Below are 20,348 nucleotides of genomic sequence, written 5' to 3'. Positions count from 1 at the left end.
TTTTTTACGGTGAGCATGAATTATTTTGCATCAGAGAAAAAAGGAATCCATAAATCGATGCACTGAAACAAAAAAGTTTGTAAGCCTAAGTGTTATGGACAGAATGTTTTCGTTCCCCCAAATGCTTGTGTTCAAGTCCTCACCCCCAGTGTGATGGTGTCCGGAGATGGGGCCTTGGGGAGGTGACCAGATCAGAAGGGTGGAGCCCCGTGGTGGGCTGAGTGCTTTTACAGAGGGGACCCCAGAGAGCTCTCTCACCTTCCCACCAAGTGAGGACACAGCGAGAAGAGGCCATCCGTGAAACAGGTTGGGGGGTGTGGGGGCGTGTCACAAGACACCAAATGTGCCGGCACCCTGACCTTGGACTTGCAGCCCCCAGAACTCTGAGAAATAAATCTCTGCTGTTTAAGCCTCCCACCCCCACTCCCACCCCTGTCTGTGGTGTTCTGTTATACTCGCACTAAGACACAGAGCTAAAGGCTATGCTTTAAATTGTATATCATGTTCCTCGTGATAGATCATTCATGCTATTATTTTTAAAAAGCTGTCAGGCAAAGCCCCAACCCGCAATTTTTTTCCAGGCCGGGGGACAAGTGTCTGAGGCAACAGGCTTCCGTCTGCCCTTCAAGGCCGACCAGCCTGGGTCAGTCCTGCCGGCAGTGGGGTGAGTCTCTCACAGTGCAAATCTGTCTGGGTCACGCCCGAACAGTCTTGCCCACCCCTCCACCGGAAGCATTTCCCTGGTTTCCTTGTGCGCCCAGAATTAAAGTGAAATGCGGCGCAAGTTGCCACACCTTGCCCGCCTGGCCCCTGCCCACTTGGCCGGCTTGTAGTTTGCACACACACCCCCACGTGCACACACCCGCACTCTGGTTCTGCTACTGCCCGGGTGCCCTCTGTTGCCCCAGCCCCTGTGTCATGAATGGACTGTTTTACATCCGCATTGCTTCTCTTGGCAACGAGATGGTAAAGGCGCTTTTCTCCCACCCCCGGCTGCTTTCATGAGGCAAACAACTCCCTCTCCACCAACTGCCCGAACGCCTGGCCAGTGGGGCGATGGCGGTTTGCGGGTTTGGAGACACCGAGCTCCTCCAAGTGAGAAGTCGTCGGAATAAGTGCGGAAGGCCTCCCTCGCTTTAGGATTTTAGGGTTGAAAACTACCCCCAAGATTTGCCTACATCCATCCCTCCCGGAGTCTTAGAAGCCGTGGCCTCGGAGCAAAGCCGCCTCCACCAACAGGAAGGCAGAGCCAGCCAGGTGGCCTGGACGCTGCCAGCCCAGGGCTCAGAGTGATCCGTGAATGCCAGCCGATTAGGGAGGTCGCTGACATTTACTGAGCACTTACGATGTGCCACACCCCTTCTAAAGACTCTGCATGAGTGAATGAATTTAATTCATCCGGTTTCTGTCAAAACGGATTAGAAACAATTAGCAGCAGAGAAATGTCTGAACGAGAGAGAAGCGTGGACCCCAGGGCATAACAGCAGAAGCGAGAGCCCTGCAGTGACAGGAGGTGAGGACAGGTGGAGACAAGCTTTCTCTCATCTCCCTCGCACGGCCTCCCACACGGCCAGGGCCCGGGAGGGGAGGCGCCCTGGAGGGCAGAGCTAGGCCGGCACCCCAGCACCTGCTCCAAAGCCCCAGAGCCCCAGGACCAGGGGGACTGCCCCCGGGAGGCCTGTCCTCCCCCGATGCTTCTCTCCCGGCACTTAGTGATGTGGACAGGCGGACAGGGCCTGGATCTCTCCACATTGGAGCTAGTTCGTCAGACACGGCCCCGACCTTCAGCCTCCGAACTACTCATTCCCAGAGCGTTCGTAGTCCCGGCAAACAAGCCCTCGCTGCAGCCCCAAATACAGATGAGAAAGGGGACAACTAGCAGCATGGGTCACAGAGTGAGGGTGTGACGGACCAAGAGCCTAGAGCCGCCTGGCAGGGCCACTGAGGGAGAACAAGAGAGGAACAGCATACGTTCTGCTACAAAACCAAAGAAAGCAGGTGTTTGCTTAAACCTCATTATTTTTATAATAGCCCCGTGGGATAGGCACGATCATCATCCCATTCTGCAGATAGAGAAACTGAGACTCACTCAGAGAAGCTGAGCTCAGTGAGGCTGAGCAAGGTCACGTAGCTAGGAAGCGTGAGGTCAGGATCTGAACCCAAGCCCCGGGGCCCCGGCTGTTGAACACTCTGAGTTTTGAACTTTTATTTGCTTGTCTCTGGTCCTTCCTGAAGTTTTTTTCTCTTCACCTTTAAGCCATGAGTACTGTTCTTCCCCTCTACTGCACTGTTTCCTACTATAACCACCTAGTAACAAGGTACCACAAACTGGGCAGCTGAAAACAACAGAAACAAATAGGCTCATTCCTAAGGCTGGAAGTGGGAAATGGTGGTGTGGGTGGGGTTACTTCCTTCTGGGCTCCCAGAGAGAATCTGTTCCAGACCTCTCCCAGCTGCTGGCGGTGGCCGGCCAGGAGGAGCTCACGGCCCTCTCCCTGTGTGTGAGCCCAGAACCGGCTGGGAAATCCGGGAAGACCTCCTCTTACCTTTCCTTCGGCTGAAGTATGACTACCAATCAGTGCTATATTAGTTTCAGGCGTAACCTCCTCTTGATCACAGCTGCAAAGACCCTATTTCCAAATAAGCTCACCTTCCCAGTCTCTGGTAGACACGAATACTTTCATCCCAGGACACCGCTATTGAGAGAGAAATAATGGAACATCGCCCCATGAAATACCAGGCAATCCTAATAAATACGGAGGTGAGCCATTCCACTGTAGTGGAGGGATGGGAGGCCTGAGCTGGAGTGAAATAAGCAAGTGTCAGAATCATAAGCTTGGATACGTTTCCCCTGTAAAATGCCCACCGGAAACGACATTAACATTTTCCCTACGGATCTGTGAAAGGCAAGCACGTCGGAAGAGTCGCGCCATCCAGACAACCACACTTAACTCCTGTGACATAGGCCGTGGGGTTTCATTCATTAAATGAGAATGTACTTGCGTGCTCAGCACACAGATTTTCCAGCATTTGCCGAGCAAGCGACGTTCCCTGCGCTGCCGCCCTCCCGCCAGCAGGGGACACCGCCCCGTCCGGCTCAGCGCCGGCTCTGCCCGGAAGTCCCGCCCCGGCCGGAAGTTGGGGTAGGGGCATCCAGGAAAATGGCGGCGTCCGCAAGTGCGGGCGTGATGGGCCGGCGTGGGCGAAGGGGGCGCGGGCAGCACGGACGCGGGGGGCGCCGCCGGCCGGGGGGCGGCACGGAGGGGGCCCTGAAGCGGCTGAAGCTAGCGGTGGAGGAGTTCGTGCAGGCGACCTCCGAGGGTGAGACCCCCGGCGGCCCGGCCGGGCCCCGGGCGGAGGGGCGCTTGCGCCGGGGCGGGAGGAGAAGCCGCAGGGAGCTGAGGAAGGAGAAGCGGCACCTGAAGAAGGCGCGCCGGCTGCAGAGGACTGCGAGCCCGGCGCAGGGCTCGGGCCCAGGCGGCGGCGGAGCCGGGGGAACGAGCGGCCTTCGGGCGGAGGGGGCGGAGGGGGAGGGCTGCCGGCGGTCCCCTCGTCGGGTCCCGACGCCCCCGGACGAGCCGCGACCTCCCCCGGCCAAGGGCGCCCGGGCCCGCCCCGAGACCAGGGGTCTCCCCGGGAGCACCAGACCCGCCGCAGCCGCCGCCGCCGCCCGGAAACGGGCCCTTCTGGCAGCCAACGAGGAGGAGGACCGGGAGATCCGGAAGCTGGAGCGGTGCCTCGGCTTGAACAAGCGCAGGAGGAAGGGCGACGGTGGCTCTGTGCCGCTTAGCTTTGCTCGCGATGGGCTCGACTACATCCTGGGAGCCCTGGGGTCTGGAAGAACTGGCGGCTCGTACGAAGGCAGTAGTGAGGAGGAGGAGGAGGATGTCGGACAGACTGTCCCCGAAAGTGACTTAGAGAGCGACACCGAGGACGAAAGGGAGGAGGAGGAGGAGGAGGAGGAAGAAGAAGAAAAGAACAAGGTGGAAGCGGGAGCGCACAGTGAGCAGGACGACGTGGAAGACATTAAGCCAAAAAAAGCGGCAGAGGGGAGAGCGAAGTGGAAAAGGGACAAAAAGAGAGTCCGTTTTGCAGAAGAAACGAGTGAAAATTCCTCTGAGGACGCGGGCACAGACGCAACAGATCAGGTATGGTGTGGACAACCTAAATTCTCCGGAATTTTCCCCAAAATAACGCGTGGTGGCCAGAGTGGGACAGAAGTGACATATTGATCTATTGGTAGTTGCTGAGCCAAGTGTGGGTAAATCGGATTATTATGTCTATTATGTTTTTTAATTTCCATAATGAAGAGTTAAGGGAGAAAACCTTTCTGGAGACTTTTTATATCAGAAGCTTAATGGCCATTCCCACTGGTCGTCCTAAGATGATATCTTCAGCTTACTGCCTCAGTCTCTGAACCTGACTTTGAGTTCCCTCCCCCTGTGCTCTGTTCCCAGTGGGCCTCCGACGTTTTGGCTGGGCGGGGTGGGGGTGGGGGGGATGTCTCTAGCATCCCTGACTCACCTCTGCCCTCCCTAGTCCTTTTCCTGTCCTGCTGCTTCCAGAGTGAATCTTTAAAACATAAAGCTGATCTACAGCACCCCCTTCCACAAAGTCCTATGTTGAAGATCAGGTTCAGAACCCAGCACCCAGCAGTTGCCTTAGGGGAGGGGGGCACCTCCGCGTGCACCTTGAAGGCAAGCATACGAGTGGAGTGCGTGCACTCTTCCCACGTGTCGCTGTCACAGCGTTCTGTGCCTAACTAAATGCATTTCTCCCTCCTGCCTGCAGGGCCTGTCTTCATCTTCCCAACGTGTCTGTCTGTCCACGCAGACTTCCCTGGGCGTCTTTCCCCATCTTAAGTGTAGGAGCTAACACTCTCGTGTCTGTCCCCGGAACCTTAGCACCTGGCGCTCTGTGAGCAGTCTTTAACTGCTGTCGGTTCCTCTCTCAGGACTTGGTTTTTGGACTGTCCCTAACTGTTCTTTCACAGCCTGTTGAGGTATAATTGACACACTGTGAACCGATGGGTGTCTCAAGAGTAACAGTTTCTGTGTACATAAATGTGTTTTCTCCAACTAAGTTTGAGCTCTCTGACTGCAGGAATCATGCCTTACAAATGTTTGTCCCCTAAAGCCCTCACTTAGGTACCCAGAGAGTGTTGGTCAATGGTGATGATCTGTGTAACCTTCCCAGTTGATAATCTAGGAAATAGTGAGCAATGGATTGATTTTGATTTGGTCTTGTATACTTAGACACTAGTTTTGAACAAGTTTGAAGTTCTTTTCTTTTCTTTTTGAAGTTACTTTAGAACAGTCTCCCTCCAAAACCGGTGGTGCATTTAATTTCGGTGTTTGTATCCTGCTGTGCGGACCGTAAATTAAGCCCAAGCAGGTGTATGTAGACTGTGGAGCTCTGGCGGGCAGATGCCGGAGGGTCACGGCCAGTTCTGAAGAGTCACAGGGAAAAACAAGGGGGTGAGATGTGCCGACACTAACGTCAGTGGCGACACCACCAGGCTGGGGAGTGGGGGGCTCAGGGCTCCCCACGGCATGCAGTACGTTACTGATGGTGATTAAGCAGCAGTGGTCAGTGGGTCAGCCCCTGCCGCTCCGTGGGACTGTAATATGTAAACGTGAGCATAGAAGACAGAAAGGTGGAACTTGTTCGATGTAAAGTTTTTGTCATTTATTTCTGTCTTTTCAAGCAGAGTGTTTGCGAAAACGATGGAAAGTACGTCCCACCTCACGTGAGGCATGCTGAAGAGACAGTGAGTGGTCAGAAAAAGGAGGGACTGGAAAGACTGAAGAGACATGTCCAAGGTCTCATCAACAGGTAACCTGGCAACACTGTCACCCTGTGACATGAAAAGAGATCGTCTGTGTTCTGAGAATGTAGGAACTTTTCCCAGCAATAACCCGTAAGCTGATCGACCACAACAGCCCCTCTCGGTTCCTGTCTTAGTGCAGCCAGATCTGTGCCTTGGAAAGCAGGATGTCCGCCTTTTCTGTTTGGTACTTTGAACCCTTCAGACTCTGAAAGCCACATGGTGGTTCTGAGAAGTCCCAGGACCAGGCCTGGCAGGACTGGGCCTCCCCCTGCACCGGCGCTCCTGGTCCGGAATGCGGGCTTCAGTCCCCTTGCTCGTTACTTGTGGTTGAGAGTGTGTGTGTTCTCTGCAGGGTCTCACGCACGGAGCTCCAGGTCCTGCCCACAGTGAAGGCGGGACCCTCCCGGCACCCCACAGCTCTCATGCTAGCCTTTGTGGTCACACCCAGTCCTCCCTCTGCACTCACTGCTTTGTTTTATTTTGTTTTTAAGTTTCTTAGTTTATTTTGAGAGAGAGGGAAAGATTGAGCAGGGGAGGGGCAGAGAGAGAGGGAGACACAGAATCCCAAGCAGGCTCCATGCTGTCATGAGATCATGACCTGACCCGAAGTCAAGAGTTGGACACTTAACAGACTAAGCCGCCCAGGAGCCCTCATTGCTTTGTTTTTAATTAAAAAAACAAAACACCGTTTCCATGGTAATTCTGGAATTCCACCATACGTGCCGTTTTAACGCTCGGGGGCAGCACAGGAATGGTGCATGATCCTCACGTACCTGTCCAGCCCTCCCCTCTGCCCAGGACACAGAGCAGCCTTTCCTCAGTGTAGGAGCGGAAATCGTTATGCTGGCCTCTGGCCCAAGGTGGAAACGGACTTCTTCCCAACAGTGCATCCCCACGTGCCAAGTAAGGACAGCTCCCTGCCTGTGCCCGGGACGCTGGATCAGGGCAGCAGTGAAGCTCCCTCAGCATAGTGTCCGGGGTCTTCGAGTCCCGTGTATGCTTCCTGCAGGCAGGAAGACAGTGGTTAGATCATTGCGGGCTCCCAGAGGATCGTGTGCCATGTACGGATACACGCGTTACCGGGGCCACCCAAAAGCTGTTTGTGGGTCAGACAGGCACGTGGATAGGGTGTGGAGTGGTACTGATGACTCTAATTTGTTTAAATGGACCTAGAAAGTAATTCCTGATGAGAAGCATCATTGCTGCTCTGCCTTCACAACTGCCTGCAGGTTGAGCGAGCCGAGCGTGGCCTCCATAAGCGGGCAGCTGGAGGAACTGTACATGGCCCACAGCAGGAAGGACATGAACGACACTCTGACGGCCGTCCTCCTGAGCGCCTGTGCCCCGGGCGCGGCCATGCCAGGCAGGCTGGTGATGGAGCACGTGCTCCTGCTCAGCGTCCTTCACCACACGGTCGGCGTGGAGGTAGGGTCCCTCTCCCTGCGTGATGGCCGTGTCCACAGGCGGCTCCGGAAGGCAGGTGCTGCTTTGTCGCCACTGCGTCGTCCGAACCGCGTTCCCAAATACTTGGTTTCGTGTCGGGTCCGTTCTGATGGCCCCCGTCGCCGTTAGTTTGCTCGGGCCTGGCGTCTCGGATTTGCCTCCATCGTGCTCCCCGCTCTAACAGAGACTTGCCCCAGATACTCGAGAAACGGCGGTCCGTGTGGCCTATCTGCTCAGGTGTTCGTACTGGGCGCAAGGCCACCAGACTGGGAGTGACGGCGGGTTTGATGACGTGAGGAGACACGGGACGGGGCCGGGCTCGGAGCCCCCGGGGCCACCTGCGGGCAGCCCGCAGGCACGTCCTTGCCCCTGGCCCTCTGCCTTAGCCTCAGGGAGGCCGTGCGGTGACCGCTCCCGTTCTGAGAAGTCCTCTTGGGTCACCTCCTATGGTAAAGCCACAACCTTCCCAGGCAGCATTCCATTTCCCACCTACTTAGAGCATCACCTACCAGAAGTAATCGTTTGTGTTGTAAGGGCCGTCCTCACATAAGACGCCGTGAGTCCCTTCTCTTCACGGTGAAGTGTGCTGGACTCCCCGGACGCCACTCCCGAGTGCCCTGTGTGTGCCGCGACGCGGTGCCCCCGGGGCTTTTCTAGCGTGCCCCAGGCCTCCCGGGGTCACACCGGTGCCCTTCGTAACCAGAAGGATTTAACGCAGACGGTAAGTGGAGTTGCGGTAACAGCCGTAGACCCCGAGCAGCCACAGCATGTAGGACCCCCGGGTCGGACGACATGAGGCGATGGGTCCCACGTGTCATTAGACCCCCACGCACGGTATGGAGGACACCTGGAATGGCTCGTCCCCGGGGAGTCGTCACGAGCCTTAGTGGACAGTGTCCGCTTCTGCCAGAGGTTGACCAGCTGTCCGGACTGGGTCCGTTAGCTTTTCTTTCAGTTCTTGAGAAGGACCTCCTCGCAGGAATTCGTGGGAGAAGAGTCTGTCACAGACCCCCTGCTGCCAGTTACTGAAAATAAAAGTCAGGCCTGTGCCGATTTGCTTTAAAATCTCCAAATCAGGAGCGCCTGGGTGGTTCAGTCGGTTGAGCATCCCAAGTCGTGATCTTATGGTTCATGAGTTCGAGCCCCGCGTCGGGCTCTGTGCGGACGGCTCGGAGCCTGGAGCCTGCTTCGGAATCTATGTCTCCCTCTCTCTCTGCCCCTCCCCTGCTCTTGCTCTCTCAAAAATAAATGAACATTAAAAAAATTTTTTTTACATCTCTAAGTCAAAATTAAGGCATATTCTCAAGTAACTTTAGTCACATGAATGTTACTCATATTATAGTAAAGTTATATTTTATTCTGAAGATATTAACTGGAATCTAAAATTTTGACAAATGTTATTATTCTGTTCGTGTGATTGAAGACATACTTAAATATGTTTTATGCCTGAATTTTTCTTGATGTCTGCAGAATTCTACTTTCTGTCTTGGGTTATATTTGAACGTGATGTAGCATTCACCACGGGGTGCCCTTCGGGGTCACCGTCACTGTCCCAGGCTGTCCTCCCTCGGCTGCTGTGTGGACACACCTCCCCACGGGCTCTGTGTCCCTGCTTCTCTTGCCCCCTCCAGCCTTAGCTGGAGCCGAGCTCAAGCTGCATTAGAGTCTGTAACTTAGTAGCTGTATATTTTCTGTGTTAATTTAAAAAGCACTAGACGTTTAAGTTCGTTGCAAGAGGAAGAAGGATCCCTGAGAAGAGCTTGCCAACATTGATTTTTGCATGTTTGCAGTGATATTTTTTCTGCTTTGTCCAGGTCGGTGCTCACTTTTTGGAGGCCGTGGTGAGGAGGTTTGACACCATCTACAAGAACGGAGGCGAAGACAGAGAGTGTGAGAACCTGTTCACTGTCATCGCCCACTTGTATAACTTCCACGTGGTGCAGTCTCTCCTTGTCTTTGACATTTTGAAAAAACTTATTGGAACTTTCACAGAAAAAGATATTGAACTGATCCTGTTAATGCTGAAAAACGTGGGCTTTTCATTGAGAAAAGATGATGCTTTGTCGCTTAAGGAACTAATCCTGGAGGCCCAGGCCAAAGCCAGCGAGGCAGGTGGCAAGTTCCGGGACCAGACGAGGGTACGAGTGCGTCACCTGGCCTGCTTCCTAAGTGCCTAACTGCTCACACTGACCAGAGCTTAAAATCAAGTATTTTGGGTAAAATTGCTTTTAATTTCTTAGCGATCCCCGTTGTCTTCTGCCCCATCGGGTTTTGTGGTTTATCTTCAGTAGGTGAATGGACTTTTTTCCTGGTAAGAACTCAGGTATTTTGTGAATTTCAGAATCGGCTTATTTAACATTTACCCACTGAGAAAACGTTTCCTGAGGAAGGCCATGTGGCTGGGGCTCAGGTGTCAGCCCTTGTGGACCTGGGTAGAGAGAAGGGATCGAGGGGAGCATTCCTGAGGGCGGGGCAGGAGGAAAGGGCTGAGGCTGGCCTCGGGAGGCTTGTAAACCTTTCAGGGACTTGGGATTTTATCCTAGAGGCACCTGAAGGGTTCCGAGTGTGCTAATGCCGCTTTCACTACCCCGTAGAAAAGGGGGAGGTGGGGCGCCTGGGGGGCTCAGTCGGTTGAGCGTCCGGCTTCGGCTGAGGTCACAATCTGATGGTCTGTGAGCTCGAGCCCCGTGTCGGGCTCTGTGCTGACACCTCAGCCTGGCGTCTGCTTCAGATTCTGTGTCTTCCTCTCTCTCTGCCCCTCCCCTGCTTGTGCTCAGTCTCTCAAAAATAAAAAAATGTAAAGAAAAGGGGGAGGTGGTCAGGGCAGGGAGACACCACTGCAGGGTCCGGTGGGGAGCGGCAGCATGGTCACAGCAGATGTGGGTTTAGGGATTAGAAGTGGGTTGGAGGGGGAAGGCGAGTGTGAAGGAAAGGAAGGGCCGGGGTCACCGCCAGTGGACAGCAGGACAATAGGAGAGGAGACAGGCGCAGGAGGGAAGGCTGGCCCACTTTGGGAGTCCTGAATGAAAGTGCTGGGTCAGCTATGAAGAGGTGCTGGCATCTGCTGGGCAGTGGACAGAGCCTGATGGTTTCAGAGGACCAGCATTCAGCGGGGCTGTTGAGGGAGGAGCGTGAGGAATCTCATCGGCCGGGTCCCAGAGTGTCCCGAGGAAGCGCTTGTCCCTGGGTTGAACGATCAGAGGTCAAGTTTAAGACAAAAGTCGCTGGAGGCGGGAAGTAGGCTCTGTGGCCTGGGGCTGGGAGGGATGGGGAGTGCTCATATGGGTTTGGAGCTTCTTTCTGGGGGTGATAAATATGTCCTGAAATTGATCAGGTTAGCTGCACTCCCCTGAATGTGCTCATACGGTTTTATGGGGATGAGTTTTATGGTGTGTGAATTACTCTCTCGATCAAAAGGTAGTATCGGGGGAAATCTCAGAGAAAGTTACGTGAAAAACTTTTTTACTCTTGCAACTTTTCTCTAATTATGACATTATTTCCGATTTAAAAGTTAGAAAAAGAAAAAGACCAGGAATGGGGAAGACATTAAAATGTAATGGAGAGAGAATAGCTAAGACTGTGGGGTTGGGAGGTGCAGGGGGCAGGTCAGAGGCGGTGGGGGTGGAGGAAAGAACGTGAGACCTTAGGGGGGTGGTCGGGTCCCAGAGGACGTCGGGTATTAAAACACGTAGTCCTGGGACGCCTGGGTGGCTCAGTCGGTTAAGCGTCTGACTTTGCCTCGGGTCATGATCTCACGGTTGGTGGGTTCGAGCCCCATGTTGGGCTCTGTGCTAACAGCTCAGAGCCTGGAGCCTGCTTTAGACTCTGTGTCTCCTTCTCTCTCTTCTCCTCCCCCCCCCCCCCCCCGCCCTTGTGCGCGCGCTCTCTTTCTCTCTCCTTCAAAAATAAACATTTAAAAAAAAAAAAAGGAAAACAAGAAAAAACCTTGTAGTCCTGAGCAGGAGGGTCAGGTTAGTGGAGACCGTCTACCTGAGGACCAGGCTGGTTCACCGTCCACGGTGTGCACAGCTGGGTTAGTTCTTTCCATCTCGGGTTTGCACTGTACGAAACGACGCTTTTGTTTTCGTTTTTTTCCTTAAAGGTTCGGTTTATGCTGGAGACCATGCTGGCGCTGAAGAACAATGACCTGCGCAAGATCCCCGGCTACGATCCTGAGCCTGTGGAGAAGCTGAGGAAATTACAACGAGCTCTGGTGAGGCCTTTTGACTTCTTGCTTGTTCAGAGCTCCTGTGCCTGCCTGAACTCCTCGTGGAACCTGGGCTGTGGTTGGGGCTGTTAGGTGCCACATCCGGTTAGTAAGAGTTCAGGATCCTGGAAGGAAGCTTCGTGTTTCTGTGGTGAGACCCTCTGAGTGGTCTGTGTGCCGAGGCGTCCCTGTGACTTAAGCGTCCCAGACACTTAGCCTGTGGTGCTCGACTCGGCTGCGCGATAGAATTCTCCGATCGCTTTGAAAGAGGGCTCAGGCCACAGTCCCACCCAGACCAGTGAGGTCACACCATGGGGGTGGGAGTTGGCTGTTGAAGCTCCCTAAGTTCTCCAGACGTGGGGCCACAGCTGAGACCCACTGACCTCCCCCCCCAGCCAGGGGGTGCTTCGGCCCCGACTCTGGGCCGGTCCAGAATCACTGACTCGCAGACCCTAGGTGCAGAGCGGTTCTCACCGCCAGCTCTGTGCAGCTGTCCTTGGGACCTGAGTGCGAGCGTCTTCCTGGCATGATAACTCTCCAAACGAGGCAGTGTGAGAGTTCACGTCTCACTTTGGCATCATTCCAAACTGGTCAACTATCCCATTGGTCGGTGACCCATCACAATATTCACGAACCAGGGGCACCTGGTGGCTTAGTCAGTTGAACGTCTGACTTCGGTTCAGGTCACGATCTCACAGTCTGTGAGTTTGAGCCCCACGTCAGGCTCACTGCTGACAGCTCGGAGCCTGGAGCCCGTTTCAGATTCTGTGTCTCCCTCTCTCTCTGCCTGTCTCCCTGCCCCCCCCCCCCCCCCCCCGCCAAGAATAAATAAACATTAAAAAAAAGAGAGAGAGAATTGGGTGTCTGGGTGGCTCAGTCGGTTAACTGTCTGACTTCGGCTCAGGTCATGATCTCGCAGTCTGTGAGTTCGAGCCCCACGTCGGGCTCTGTGCTGACAGCTCGGAGCCTGGAGCCTGCTTCAGATTCTGTGTCTCCCTTTCTCTCTGTCCCTCCCCCGCTCACACTATCTCTATCAGAAATAGACAAACATAAAAAAAACAATACAGATCAGAAATCCCGTTATCAACAACAGGAAAAGCCAAGGGTGATGGAAGTACAGACTGTGAACCGGCTGAAGTGTTTCACAAGCTCCTTCTCTTCACTCAGGTGCGCGGCACCGGCTCAGGCACGGAAACCCGGCTCCGCGTCTCCTGGGACGGTGTCCTGAACGCAGAGCAGACCGGGCGCTGGTGGATTGTGGGGTCCGCGTGGAGCGGGGCCCCTATGATTGACAACAGCCAGCAGAAGGTCACAGAGAAGCGGCCCACGGGGACGGTACGAGACCCCTGGGCTCATTCCGAAACCTTACAGAAACTGTTACCGTTTGCTGATAGAATTGAACTCCGTTTCCGTTGTTTCTCTAGTCCCTGAACACGTTACGTTAAGGACTCAAAAGTTGAATGAGGGAAGCACAAAGGCCGAACGCTCACGTTGCAGATACCAGACTTGAGATGCAGGCAGGGGTTTCCCGGGAGAGGTGGCTACCGGTCCCTTAAGATTGCATTTCAGATGGTCGGAAATCTTCATTTTCTTTGTATTTTATCATTAACTAAAGTTCACGTGTTACTCAGATTTCCTTCACTTTCCCCTAACACCCTTTTTTGTCCCAGGATCCCATGTCCTCCTTCATTGTCCTGGCTCTTCTGGCTGCGGCCACTTCTGTCTAATTTATGTCGTTATTGTCTAGACTCACAGATGGGGGTGCTCTGAGAAGTCCCCCAAATCAGGCAGTTTTTCTCCTCCTGTGGCCCTCTATGTCTCCTGCTGCCGTTCTGTCTTTGTGGGGCTCACCCAGGGATAAAGATTTGGCACTCACACATACATATTTACGTATAACTCACAGTTAATCCTCTGTAAAGTCACAAAGATGTACATGTTATCTTCTAGAAACTTAGTAAAGACAGTGAATGAAATTCGCTTTTGCTTAAAACATGTGTGGTCTGTGTCTCAATTACCCCTCTTTCAGGTCAGCGGGAAGATACTAGAACTCGCCAGGAAGCAGAGAATGAACACCGATGTCAGGAGAAACATATTCTGCACAATAATGACAAGTGAAGATTTTTTGGACGCGTTTGAAAAGCTTCTGAAGTGAGTGTGTGTGTGAACACTTGGACGTACAGTTTGCTGAGATGCTGTGGAAGGAAGCCGCACAGTTGAGGTCTATGGCACGGGGTTGAGGGGTCAGAACAGATGCGCTCGGGGCAGCTGGGCCGTCCCGTTCCTCCCCTGCCTGGCTCCAGGGGTCGCTGGCCGCCAGTGGTTCCAGAGTGGAACATGTTCGATATATTTTGATTAAAAGTGTTGGGTGACTAACTGATTATTCTCAGTGACTGTTGGTTGTCATAAATTGCTTAGAATCTTCCTATCGAGGTTGTCTTTCTGATTTTTTCTAAATTAAAAACATCCTGGTGTAGTTTCTGTAATTGGTTGTGGTAAGACTCTTCAAGTGTCTGTGAACCCTTACAAAACCCTTCTCAGGAGACGTGATAGGAGTTAACTTTCCTTTATTTGCTTCACACGGAATGGAACTCCCGGGTGCAAGGACAGGCCTGTCTGTGGCACCTGTCCTGTGACTCGCGCCTCCTCTCCTCAGCTCTCCTTTACCCAAACTGCCCGGCAGGCTGTGCTCCTCTACGCTTCCTTACTCATCACCATGTCTGTTCGCAGGCTTGGGCTCAAGGACCAACAGGAGAGGGAGATCGTTCACGTTCTCATGGATTGCTGCCTTCAGGAGAAAAGCTACAACCCCTTCTATGCGTTCCTGGCCGGCAAGTTCTGTGAACACGAGAGAAGGTTCCAGGTAACTCCGTCAGCAGGCCGCCCGTAACCTCTGCTCCGCTCTGTCTTCCTGGACCTGGACCTTCTGTGTGGCTGAGCCCAGCGGGCACAAGTGCCCTGAGTCAGGGTCCAGCTGGGGCCACAGGGTATGCAGGGAACCGGTCCCACGGCCAGGCCCCTCTGGGGCAGAGCCAGGGGACACCGCTGAGGCAGAGTGATGGGGAAACGATTGCCGTGCTGCCTTTTCCTGCCGCAGATGAGGGCCTCTGGCGGCCCACGTCTCTGGGGAGGGCCTCCTGGATGCTGCACTGCACCAGCCTTTTTTCCTCCTAACGTTTCTGCCAATTTGAGGGAAAACGCTGTGCAAACCATGTGTGGGACGGGAGGGCGTGTCGCTCCTGGCTTGTCCCGACTCACCTTGTAAGATACTGCAGACACATGAGTGGTAGGGTGCCTTTGAGTCCATTCTAGCGACTTACACTAGCAGTTTCTTGCATTTGACTTTGTTCTTTTTTTTTTTTTTTTCAATCAGATGACTTTCCAGTTCAGCATATGGGATAAATTCCGGGACCTAGAAAACTTGCCAGCCACTAATGTCTCTAATTTGGTTCACCTGGTAGCCCACTTGTTGAAGACAAAGTCACTTCCACTTTCCATTTTAAAGGTTTGTATCACGTGCGGAATTGCTGAAAGCAGTGAAAGTAATAACACAATTGCTTTTTTTGGTACCTCAAGAAAATGCGTCTCCTTAGATTCTGACTTAGCTGAAACACGTTTAGTTTCATTTATTTTGAGAGAGAGTACATGGGTGCAAGCTGGGGAGGGGGAGAGAGAGAGGGAGAGAGAGAGATGGAGAATCCCAAGCAGGCTCCACGCCGTCAGCACAGAGCCCAATGCAGGGCCCAGTCCCACAACCGTGAGATCGTGACCTGAGCCAAAATCAAGAGTCGGGTGCTTAACCAACTGAGCCACCGAGGCGCCCCAGTTTGTTCCATTTTTTTTTAATGTTTATTCTGGGGAGAGAGAGCATGAGCAGGGGAGGGCCAGAAAGAGAGGGAGAGAATCCCAAGCAGGTTCCACACCAGCAGCACGGAGCCAGATGCGGAGCTCAGTCACAAACTGTGAGATCAAGACCTGAGCTAAAATCAGGAGTTGGACGTTCACCCGACTCAGTCCCCGCCCCCCGGCGGCCCTGAGAAGTGTGTTTATAACACCATAGCGCTGTGAGGAGTAGCCAGAGTCGCTCGCGGTGTGAGTGCACTCGGTAGAGGAAGGCACTGTTACGGCTTTGCTCATCTCAGAGAATCTTGTCTGGAGTTTGGGTTCCCGCGCATGCCCTAAAGATACAGCCGCACTGGCTGCTGTCGAGTCAGGAGGAGGACGGGGCGGCAGGGAGCTGGCGGGCTGCTGTGCGGGGCTTCCGCTTCTTCTCCCTTTGCGACGGACAGACGGCGTCTCTTAAAGCGGAGGGCGCCCCAGCCCTGCCCTGCTTCCGGGTCACGTCCGAGCCAGTGACGTGCAGGTGCCCCGATGTCTAGAGTGGACAGGGGAACCGAGAGAGGACGTGGAGTTTGAGGTGGCTACCGGGCCTGGGCATCCTAGAAACGTGGACAGTGAGGGAGCCTGAGGGCCAGAGAGGGTGTTCGTGGCCTGGACTCGTGCCTCCTGCTCCCTGACCCGCAGACAGACGGCCGCTGCGGTTTCCTGGTTGTGCTTACGTGTCCATCCACCAGGGCACCGAGGCAGGTCGACTGTGTCTCTTTCGGGCGTGGAATTAGGTTTAGGCCACCGTACTGAAAACCAGGCACGGAGCCTTCTACCACATTCCGAAAATGGGAATACTGTGAAGTGTGGCGAGGACGTCCCTTCTCGTTGCTGGATAGACCTTGCTTTCGGTTTGCTCGAGTTTTGAGCTCAGAATGGAGTAGGGTACGATGTTTCCCTGGATTCAGTGGAACCTAGAGATGTCCTTGAAGCTTGTCCCGGGGTCCTCCCCTAGCCCCGTTCGCTGGGACCTCTCTGGTTCTCAGGTGTGCTGTTGAACTCTTACTGGGCCTGTGTATCTGCGGGTGTCACGTAATGTCATCTCATGTACCGAGTCCTGCACATGAACAGTACTGTCCTGTCCCCGTGCTGAGTATCCTTTTACAGTTCTTTGTGGTTAAGTCAGCATGAGTTTGAAACCCACGTTTCATACACGTTTATACCTGTAATTCTGTTCTCTGATTTCCTTCTGTGCAGTTTTCTGTGGTGTAAGTGTAGCGAAAGTTATGTCTATTTCTCAGGGAGTATGTATACGTATATGTGAGCGATTGTCCCCAGACCTAAACTTTGTATGTATGGTTTCAATTTGGGTGTGGTTTCTTTAAGGCAGGGAGATAAGTATGCTTCAGTTCTCGAATTCCTGGTTCATAACTTTTGCGCCCATATAAACCCCCAGCGGCATGTTGCACTCGACAAGGGCGTGCAGGCTCCTGCCCTCAGTACGTAACAGGCCCGCGACCCCACCCTTGCTAACAGCTCTTCGTCTTATAAAACTGGAAGTAGGTTACTTACAGGCGGCAGGTAATTTTTTACTCTAATTATGTTTGGACATCATTGAAAGAAATGGACTAAATGCAATTTTTTCTCTCTGTCCTGACTCCTGTTAGGTAGTTGAATTCAGCGAATTGGATAAACCCAGAGTCCACTTTTTACGAAAAGTGTTATATATGCTGTTAATGGAAACTGAAGTCGAAGACCTGGCTTCAATTTTTGCAAGGTGTGTGCCAGCTTGTTCTGTTCCAACACACTGCGTAATAAATTATTTTCCGTTTTAGCCTTCAGCTCACATCTTACACGTTAGATTTGGGGAACACGATACCTGCCAGAGGCAAACTAATAACCTCTGACATGTAGAATAGGTTGTTAAGCTCTTACCTGAGAGTTCTGTTCTTTAAAAGCAGTTAGGTTGTGTCTCCCGACGGGAGATCCCGGAGCTGTGGTCTGGGAGCGGCCAGCTCATCGCTGACACACGTTTCTCCGACTCCTTTCCAGAGTGGCTGACAGCCCGAAGCTAGGCATGTTGAGAGAAGGTCTGAAACTCTTCATCAGTCACTTCCTGGTGAAGAGCGAGCAGACGCACGCGAGTGCGGAGGAAGCCAGCGTGCTGAGAGAGAGGGCCGACCTCTCCACAAAGAGTTTGCAAGGCCAGGCTTCCCTGAGGATGTAGCCTGCCAAAGGACGGCAAGTGAGTGGTCATTTGTCTGAAAATGTCCCTTTTAAACCCAAAAGGCTTGTTACTCCACTGACCGTGTGTAAAAAGCCTGGTGGAGATATGCCACGGTCTGTCGTATTTAGTATACTGCATTTTAGCTAATTTTTTAATTTAAGGTTATATTGTACTTACGTTTTCACCCATTTTCACGTATCTGTATATACAGTGGAGTTGGGAGAAGACGGAGGGAAGAACAGACAGACCCCGGACTTGTTCTCCGAGCTGCGAGACCGGGTCGGGTATGGGTGTGCAGGCACGGGGGTGATGGTCTCTTTTAATAGACAAAGTAGGCCACTAGGGGGTGCAGTTACAAAGAAGTTGATGCGTGTTTTTATCTTCTTTATATATTGGTTAAAAGTTCGAAAACCATCAGTTAAGTGTGGTACCTGATATCTGACTATTTCAAGTGTTGGGAATGCAGATGTTTTGGAAAAGTCAGCAGGTGACGTAAGCCTTGCAAATATCTGTATGACATGATGTGTGTGGAGCTTCGCGCCAGCACTTGCCTAAAATTGTGACGTGGTGAAGGACGCTCTTCCTGTTTGTGTCTGTCACTTCTACTCATCAACTCCAGATGGCAAAGCACTTTGCTAAACAGCCTTGACGTCACCAGATAGTGGACACTTAAGGGGTGTGGCTTTCGAGCCTGGTTCTAGGAGGGACGCTGTGTGATGAGTGAACGTTTCTGCAGAAAAGACACCCCCGCTCACACGGCAAACTCCGGCCGATCCTCTGAAGAAGTGAGTGTCCTCGGAGGGCAAGTGTCTGTCGTTTCTCCAGCTCCTAGGATCTGCTCCACTGTCTTAAATGCTGCAAACTTGACTTACACGTCACCTTCAGTTGTTGAAAAGTCACCAAAACGTGTGTATAGACTAGTGTTTTATGTGCCATAAACCCACGTACCCCAGCAGTGCGCTGTCCTTCAGAGTGGTCCCCGTGGGAGGCTGCACCGGCCGAGTGAGGCCACTCCTGTGCAAACCCCCCTTTTGTCACAGACTTTCACACATCGTCTCCACGTGACCCAACAGCGGTTCATGTCTGGAAGTCACCGCGCGAAGTCCCACGTGTCTCCGTGTGTCTCCGTGCGCGTCCCTAAACTAACGGTTTCAGTTTTGAGATGCGCAGGGGACACCGGAGACTCGGTGCTCTGGCCTCTGTCGTGCTTGTCAGCCCCACAGTCAGCAGCCGCCCCGCAGCCGCGTGTTTCGCAGCCGGTTCTGAACCTGCACGACAAAGAAGCCTGTGTTAGGAGCGCGCTGAGAGCCTCCACTCTACCGAGGGGCTTTTTCACAGAACGTCTGCTGGGCGGTGGCCAGGCTGGACAAGGTCCGTTCCGCTCACGCCACCTGTCTGCGCACAGCGACCCGCGTCCAGAGGTCTGGCTCCAAAGAGAAATGTGTCCGTCGAACTAAACTGTGTGCTTAACGCACAGTCGATCTGCGTTCGGTGCCAGCTCCTGCCTCCCCGAGGACGCTCGTAACTGACCTGAGGCCATTCTCTGTGGGGGCAGCTGCCAAGATTGAGAGAAGCTTCTCTGCAACAGAACGGTCCCCCCTCATCCGTGACACGCGCCCCAGACCTCGGAGGTGTGGATGAGCCCAAGCTGATGTTTCGTAGAAGATAAACTTGTGCAGGTTGAATCCCACTTTTATATTGTCTTTTACTGTTAAAACAGTAAGAATGTCTCTTTTCCATGGAATATATTTATGACTTAATCCCCGATGTCTGAGTTGTTGAATTTGTACTATGGCAGATTATCCATAAATCTGTCCTTTTTAAGTATAAACGCCTTTTTTAACAAAATATGGGTTGTCACGTGTCAGTATGCTTTAAGTAAATGATTGTATCTTGACCAAAAGCTGTGAATTCAAATTTGCTTTAAATGTATAGGTCTTTTAAATGTAGTACAATAATCTGCCTTTGAAAAGAATGCAGCCAGTGCTAGGTGTCTGTGAATTCTTGGACTTCTGGTGATGCAGTTTGAGAACTGCTATTGTATTGATGGAATTTATGAAAAGAAGCTGTCTTTAGGGAGTTTTGTCTTTTTTTTTTCTTTGTAAACGATCTCTACATCCAGCCTGAGGCTTGAACTCACAACCCTGCAATCAAGGGTTGGTTGCCTGTTCCACCCACGGAGTCGGCCAGGTGCCTGCACGGGGTTTCATCTTCAAAGTAGAGACATAAGGAACAAACTTTTTAACGTATTAAAATGTGTAAATAAAAATATTTTTTGTATTTAGACTGCTTGTGAAGGTTTATTTTGAAAGAAGAGGTCTGCTGGTATACTAAGGTCTGCACCTTATCTTTCCATTTTTAGGAAATCTACTTAGCATATGGTTTAGACTCCGCCTGAAAAAAACATGTGTCTCCCTCCCTCTGAGCCCAAAGACCGAGATAAGGCAAATGAGGCAAGATGTAAACCATTAGTGGATCTGGGTGAAGTTTATACAGACCAACTATTACATTCTTGCAACTGCTCCGTAAGGTTTAAATTGTTTTAAAACAGAATTTTGATACGGCGTTCATAATGCAGATCTCATCCTTCAAAGTTCTAAAATACCCTGGTGTTTTTTTTCACCAAATTAAGCTAACAAATCACCTTTGCCTCCTTTGTAAACTGATTAGGCCTTACTGGGTAAAACAGTGATGGCGTGTGTGTGGGTTCCCTCCGTCTTGGCGCCTGGGTTAGGAGGAGCCCGGGGGGGCTGGCGGGGAGGCCCGGTTCACTCGCTGATCACGGTGAGCCGTGCTCGGAGCCTGCACGTGGGCCAGGT

General features: G+C 52.7%; 1 protein-coding gene across 4 annotated transcripts; it reads left to right on the top strand.

The window, feature by feature from the left end:
• Window positions 1-3,132: 3,132 nt before the first annotated feature.
• NOM1 (nucleolar protein with MIF4G domain 1) lies at window positions 3,133-19,813 on the top strand. 4 transcript variants are annotated; one of them, XM_058723647.1, is made up of 12 exons: window positions 3,133-4,148; window positions 5,708-5,835; window positions 7,060-7,255; window positions 9,088-9,411; window positions 11,376-11,486; window positions 12,648-12,815; window positions 13,507-13,628; window positions 14,208-14,340; window positions 14,851-14,982; window positions 16,970-17,079; window positions 17,355-17,547; window positions 17,933-19,813. In XM_058723647.1, exons 1-11 carry the CDS (start codon window positions 3,162-3,164, stop codon window positions 17,527-17,529), a joined length of 2,586 nt encoding a protein of 861 aa, XP_058579630.1. In that variant the 5' UTR covers window positions 3,133-3,161; the 3' UTR covers window positions 17,530-17,547; window positions 17,933-19,813. The 4 variants fall into 4 exon arrangements, with proteins under 4 accessions (XP_058579630.1, XP_058579629.1, XP_058579628.1 ...); XM_058723646.1 differs by having other exon boundaries at window positions 17,741-19,813; XM_058723645.1 differs by having other exon boundaries at window positions 17,355-19,813.
• The last annotated feature ends 535 nt before the right edge of the window (window positions 19,814-20,348 follow it).

Source organism: Neofelis nebulosa, chromosome 4, assembly GCF_028018385.1.
Source record: "Neofelis nebulosa isolate mNeoNeb1 chromosome 4, mNeoNeb1.pri, whole genome shotgun sequence".
Classification (NCBI taxonomy): Eukaryota; Metazoa; Chordata; class Mammalia; order Carnivora; family Felidae; genus Neofelis; species Neofelis nebulosa.
The sequence above is the reverse complement of the archived record's forward strand: the minus strand, read 5'-3'. Positions and strand labels throughout refer to the sequence as shown.

Excerpts from the sequence above, each read along its gene's own strand:
- NOM1 (XM_058723647.1), top strand. The coding sequence starts at position 3,162 with ATGGCGGCGTCCGCAAGTGCGGGCGTGATGGGCCGGCGTGGGCGAAGG. Across the intron at positions 11,487-12,647 it reads GGAAATTACAACGAGCTCTG|GTGCGCGGCACCGGCTCAGG; the intron begins GTGAGGCCTTTT and ends CTCTTCACTCAG. Across the intron at positions 12,816-13,506 it reads AGAAGCGGCCCACGGGGACG|GTCAGCGGGAAGATACTAGA; the intron begins GTACGAGACCCC and ends CCCCTCTTTCAG.